General features: G+C 45.0%; 1 protein-coding gene across 1 annotated transcript; it reads left to right on the forward strand.

Annotated features, from left to right (window-relative positions):
* The first annotated feature begins 708 nt into the window (after nt 1-708).
* mul3 (mitochondrial E3 ubiquitin protein ligase 3) lies at nt 709-6,409 on the forward strand. The gene is made up of 5 exons (XM_029643286.2): nt 709-972; nt 2,990-3,118; nt 3,271-3,358; nt 3,464-3,584; nt 5,150-6,409. The coding sequence occupies exons 2-5, from the start codon at nt 2,999-3,001 to the stop codon at nt 5,643-5,645; spliced, it is 825 nt and encodes a 274-aa protein (XP_029499146.1). The 5' UTR covers nt 709-972; nt 2,990-2,998; the 3' UTR covers nt 5,646-6,409.

Below are 6,409 nucleotides of genomic sequence, written 5' to 3' on the forward strand. Positions count from 1 at the left end.
AACAGAAAGTTGGGTGAAGTTTATCACCGTTTTTTCCCCCTGACATTTTGTAGTTTGATATTCTGTCTTGGGCACAAACAAAAACAAGAGATGATGGCTGCTAGTGACATTGTCTTGGCAGGACAGCTTCCAACGAGACATAGGCATTATATCTCAACCTAAGAAGTGCCTTGAGGTTTTGTTTTTTGAAAGGTTTCAAAGACTCACTCCACAGATAAATGTGGTGCAGAAAGAGAGCGTGAGAGATTATTTTAAAAGACAGTATGTGTGTAATAGCAAAGTTTAGCCAATTGAGAAAATGTTAAATAATAAAACAGACAGGATGAGGAAGCTGACTGACGCAATCAGTGGAGAATTACCCATGAGTCATTGGGCTGAGGGAGTCACAATGGACAGTTAGCCTTCACACATACAAAAAAACAAAAAGCAGTAGACATATTGAACAAAACATCGTTTTTTTTTGTGACAGGTGCAATGAACCATACATTATACATCAGTGGAAACTGTAACTAAGTGCCTCAATTATTCAGTGGACAAGCGTCCTAAACCCAGAGCCCTTTATTGAAATTAAAGACTAACGAAACCCATGGCTTTGCTGCCACCCGGAGGTCACGTCCTCTAATTAATTTGGTAAAACTACTAGTGGGCGGGTACGAACGCAACATAACATTGTCTCAGCAAGTGCCACGTCAGCAACACGTAGACTAAAGGAAGTGAAACCTACATGACTCGCCTTGACTTTAGTTTTGGAATTGTTTCAGGTTATTCGTTCCCAGTTTGACTGTATGTTTTCGAATAGGTAAAACTACTAGTGGGCGGGTACGAACGCAACATAACATTGTCTCAGCAAGTGTAACGTCAGCAACACGTAGACTAAAGGAAGTGAAACCTACATGACTCGCCTTGACTTTAGTTTTGGAATTGTTTCAGGTTATTCGTTCCCAGGTTATTCGACTGTATGTTTTCGAATAGGTGAGTACTGGGTTTTATTCATTCACATCAAAGCCATTTGACTAAATCCAACATTACCAATATGTATCGTCTTGTTCTTCGTACAAGGTAAACAACCAGGCTACCTTGCATTTTTCAGTCACCGGGGGTTTAATCACAGAACAATGAGAGTTAGTTATACAAATATTTGGTGTAATCATTAGCCAAACAGTTGCAAACAGTTGAGTTTTGCAACGACAACCAGTGTTTCTTTTGGACAAATTCAGGTAGGGTCCCTCCCCGTTTCGTTTGCTTCCGTACGTTTTTCAACAGAATTGGCGTAATGAATACGCCCATGTTTTATCCATTGAACAGGAGCGGGGAATTAAAGTGTCTCTGGTCAAGAATTACCAACGCTTAAAGGTGAACTATGCAGAAATCGCTCCACCCATTTCCTGGTTGCTAAAATTCTAATAGTTTGCCTAATTTCAGTTTGTGACAAAAAGAAAGTAAGAGAGAATCCGTGTAACATCTAACCTCCGTGAAATGTATTTTCAGTATACATGGAACAGATCTTCCCCGTGTTTAGACACACTAAGAAACCTAGTAGTGTATCTAAATCAAATCAATATTTTTATTAGTCACATACACATATTTAGCAGATGTTATTGCAGGTGTAGCGAAATACTTGTAATGTCCTATGCCAAAAACTTTCTGGATGAACAAAAGCAAACCCTGTATACTCATCTTGTCATGTGGCTGTCCTCTTGAGCCACACGCGTGTGTCATCAGGGGCTTGACTTGTACTCATCTTGTCATGTGGCTGTCCTCTTGAGCCACACGCGTGTGTCATCAGGGGCTTGACTTGTACTCATCTTGTCATGTGGCTGTCCTCTTGAGCCACACGCGTGTGTCATCAGGGGCTTGACTTGTACTCATCTTGTCATGTGGCTGTCCTCTTGAGCCACACGCGCGTGTCATCAGGGGCTTGACTTGTACTCATCTTGTCATGTGGCTGTCCTCTTGAGCCACACGCGCGTCTCATCAGGGGCTTGACTTGTACTCATCTTGTCATGTGGCTGTCCTCTTGAGCCACACGCGTGTGTCATCAGGGGCTTGACTTGTACTCATCTTGTCATGTGGCTGTCCTCTTGAGCCACACGCGTGTGTCATCAGGGGCTTGACTTGTACTCATCTTGTCATGTGGCTGTCCTCTTGAGCCACACGCGTGTGTCATCAGGGGCTTGACTTGTACTCATCTTGTCATGTGGCTGTCCTCTTGAGCCACACGCGTGTGTCATCAGGGGCTTGACTTGTACTCATCTTGTCATATGGCTGTCCTCTTGAGCCACACGCTTGTGTCATCAGGGGCTTGACTTGTACTCATCTTGTCATGTGGCTGTCCTCTTGAGCCACACGCGCGTCTCATCAGGGGCTTGACTTGTACTCATCTTGTCATGTGGCTGTCCTCTTGAGCCACACGCGCGTGTCATCAGGGGCTTGACTTGTACTCATCTTGTCATGTGGCTGTCCTCTTGAGCCACACGCGTGTCTCATCAGGGGCTTGACTTGTACTCATCATAATGGCCAGAATGGCATTAAACAATGGGAACCATGTGTTTGATGCCGTTCCACAGATTCCGCTCCAGTCATTGCCACGAGCCCATCCTCCACAATTAAGGCATCATCAGCCTCCTGTGGTCCACATCCAAGTCAACAAACAGTGGCTGTGTTTACACAGGCAACCCAATTCTGATAATTTGGCGAAATCTGATCCGATTGGTCAAAAGACCAATTGGTGGCAAAACTATTAGAATTGGCTTGCCTTTGTCAACACAGCCAGTGTGTCTGTACAATGTAAATCACTGTGCTGACTCAAAACATTTCCCAGGGTAGAAATGTACTACTGCACACTAAGGCTGCATTTACACAGGCAGCCCAATTCTGATCCCCCCCCCCTCGTGAATCAGACACAAGAAGTTGGCCAGCACTCACTCGAGATTTGGTTCTGGATAAGGACTTTAATCTGCTGAAATGTTGATCTTATTTTCTATCACAGATTGACAGGATGAGTGACCTTCCCATCTTCAACCCATTGGTCCTGATCGGTGTGGGCTCCAGCTTTGCCTTCTCTGGCTTGTTTTACCACTTATACAAAGAGAAGAAAGATGAAATGGTCAAGCTGAAGGTACACACACACACACACAAACCCCACACACAAACCCCCTCCCCCACACCCCCTCCCCCACACACACACACACACACACACACACACACCCCACCCACACACAAATGCAGAAATGCAGTACATTTTCCGTGTTTCATTTCTCTCTCGAATAGGAAATACCCAAATTCGTCCCGGATCAACACTTGGTAAGGATCCTCAAGGCATCGCCCCACAGAAAACTGCAGTATGTCGCAGTAGAAGGTAAGTGTTAGAACCCCCCTCTGAAACAGATTAAACCGCATTACATTAAAATAATGTGTTTATTACCAGTATATATTTGAGACGTGTGAAGTGTTCTTGTTCCAGGGTTGGTCCAGGCGGACGGCGACACTCTGACCAGTCAGTTTGTCCCAAGATGCTTTGGGGTGATTCAGAAAATAGCTGTAGAGGAACACTGGAAAGTGTGGAACAACATCACTAGAACATGGTTAGTACACAGTTCTATACATTAGCCATAATTCAGCGTTATGTGCACATGCACTACACGACCAAAAAATATGTGGACACCTGCTCATCCAACATCTCATTTCAAAATCATGGACATTAATATGGTGTTGGTCCCCCCCTTTGCTGCTATAACAGCCTCTACTCTTCTGGGAAGGTTTTCCACTAGATGTTGGAACAATGCTGCTATAACAGTCTACTCTTCTGGGAAGGCTTTCCACTAGATGTTGGGGCTGCTGGTAGCCTAGCGGTTAGAGCGTTGGGCCAGTAACTGAAAGGATGCTAGATCGAATCCCCGAGCCGACAAGGCAAAAATCTGTTCTGCCCCTAAACAAGGCAGTTAACCCACTGTTCTTAGGCTATCATTGTAAATAAGAATTTGTTCTTAACTGACTTGCCTAGTTAAATAAAATGTTTAAAAAAATGTTGGAACATTGTTGCGGGGACTGGCTCCCATTCAGCCACAAGTGTTAGTGAGGTTGGGTGATTAGGCCTGGCTCGCAGTCAGCGTTCCAATTCATCCTATAGGTGTTCTATGGGGTTGAGGTCAGGGCTCTGTGCAGGCCAGTCAATTTCCTCCACACCAATCTCAACAAACCCCCCCCCTTAAAAGACCTAGATGCACTATTGTAAAGTGGCTGTTCCACTGGATGTCATAAGGTGAAAGCACCAATTTGTAAGTCGCTCTGGATAAGAGCGTCTGCTAAATGACTTAAATGTAAATGTAAAATGTCTGTATGGACCTAGCTTTGTGCACTGGTGCATCGTCATGTGGAAACAGGAAAGGGCCTTCCCCAAACTGTTGCCACAAAGTTGGAAACACAGAATCACCAGACCATTATTCCTCCTACACCAAACTTTACAGTTGGCACTATGCATGGGGGCAGGAAGCGTTCTCCTGGCATCTGCCAGATTCATCCGGTCGGACTACCAGATGGTGAAGCGTGATTCATCACTCCAGAGAACACGCTTCCACTGCTCCAGAGTCTAATGGCAGCAAGCTTTAAACCACTCCAGCCGACGCTTGGCATTGCGATCTGCTCAGCCAATAGAAACCCATTTCATGAAGCTCCCGACGAACAGTTATTGTACTGACGTTGCTTCCAGAGGACAGACTATTTTTACACGCTTCAACACTCAGCGGTCCCACTTCGTGGCTGAGCCATTGTTGCTCCTAGACATTTCCAGTCACTGAGCTCTTCAGTATGTTTGTCTATGGAGATTGCATGGGTGTGTGCTCGATTCTATACATCGGTCAGCAACGGGTGCGTCTGAAATAGCCCGAATCCTACTCATTTGAAGGGGTGTCCACATATGAGTGTGTAATATATAGTGCATGAAATAGCCCGAATCCTACTCATTTGAAGGGGTGTCCACATATGAGTGTGTAATATATAGTGTATCATGGCTATACCATGTGATCCAGCTCAAAGTGGAACTTGGAATCATGTAGCTCTTTAAGAATCATCTAAAAGTAATGCAATCCAACACAATTCAGTACACACTAAGGTCAACACCATGTCCCCCACCCCACTCCTCTTTTATCAGGAACTCCAGAACGACCAACAGGAAGGAGACTAACAACGCCGTCCCCTTCAGTCTGGTTGAACCGGGCGCCTACATCACCGACATCGCCGTCAAGGTCCAATCCCCTCTGGAGGCTTCCGGCTGGTTCCTGGAGAGAGTTCACTGCAGTGTCAAACACGCCCAGGAGGGCCTGGTGGACGTGTTGTTGGAGGGCCTCAGCGGCGAGCGGCCCATGGCGCAGAAGGAGACGGAGGAGATGCTCCGTGTTGGAACCACTATGACAGGTTTCGGGGAGGTGGTGCTGGAGGGAGGGACAGGGACGACCATGAGGCTGCAGGCGCCACAAGATGGCCGCCGTTACATCCTGGTCCCCACGGACTACGAGGGGTTTATAGAGAGACATGAGGGTACGGCCAATCTGTGGATGAGGCTGACGGCGCTGTTTGGGATTACGGGAGCATCGCTGCTGGCCGGGGCAGTTTATAGTACGATGGGGAAAAAGGACAGAAGGGATTAGTAGTGATGATGCCCAAATCGACTACCTTCTACCGAGCCCTCCTGCACATCTAAAATTATTGGATAGGTTTTAAGCAATATGTTGAAAATTCAACCCAGCCTATCAGAAGGTGAAGTATAGCTTAAATTTATCCTATTTCTTTGTAGATACAAATATATTTTGTTAATGACGGATTATGTCCTAGGTGAATGGTAAATGTCTGTAGTGAATATTATTAAACCACTCAATTTATAGGATTATGGAGGACCATAGGTATTGCAAGACCGTGTCTTGACAAATCCCGTCCACAGGGTATCAGTGGCACATAAGAAACAGGGTTCAAGTCGGTGAATTAACAACAGAGTACTTATACTGGAACGTAGACCCGGCCATTTTCTTTTCTCTTTCTTTTCTTTCTTTAAAAAAAACGATGTGTTCTGAATCGATCATTTTCCAAATATCTAGTTTTAATCATACTTGTTTTTTCATTCCTTGCTGCGGTTTAGTTGAAGTAATGTCTTTGAGATGGGGTTGTATTATGTGATAGACGTATGTGTGACTAACATCAGCAGGTGACTTTGCTAGTATAGAACACAACTACCTCTATATACAGCATTAAACCACTGTGGTTACCAGGGAAATCAGTTTGTAAATAGTTCTGAACTGACATGAGACAGGAAAAACCTGCCTCATACTGAACACTAAAGCAGATCTGTGACATTCTCTATTCATTGGGTGATGGTCTATGTTGGGAGTATATTAAAAACTACAACAAACCAAAAAAA

The sequence above is a fragment of the Oncorhynchus nerka genome, linkage group LG9b (assembly GCF_034236695.1).
Source record: "Oncorhynchus nerka isolate Pitt River linkage group LG9b, Oner_Uvic_2.0, whole genome shotgun sequence".
NCBI classification, from domain to species: Eukaryota; Metazoa; Chordata; class Actinopteri; order Salmoniformes; family Salmonidae; genus Oncorhynchus; species Oncorhynchus nerka.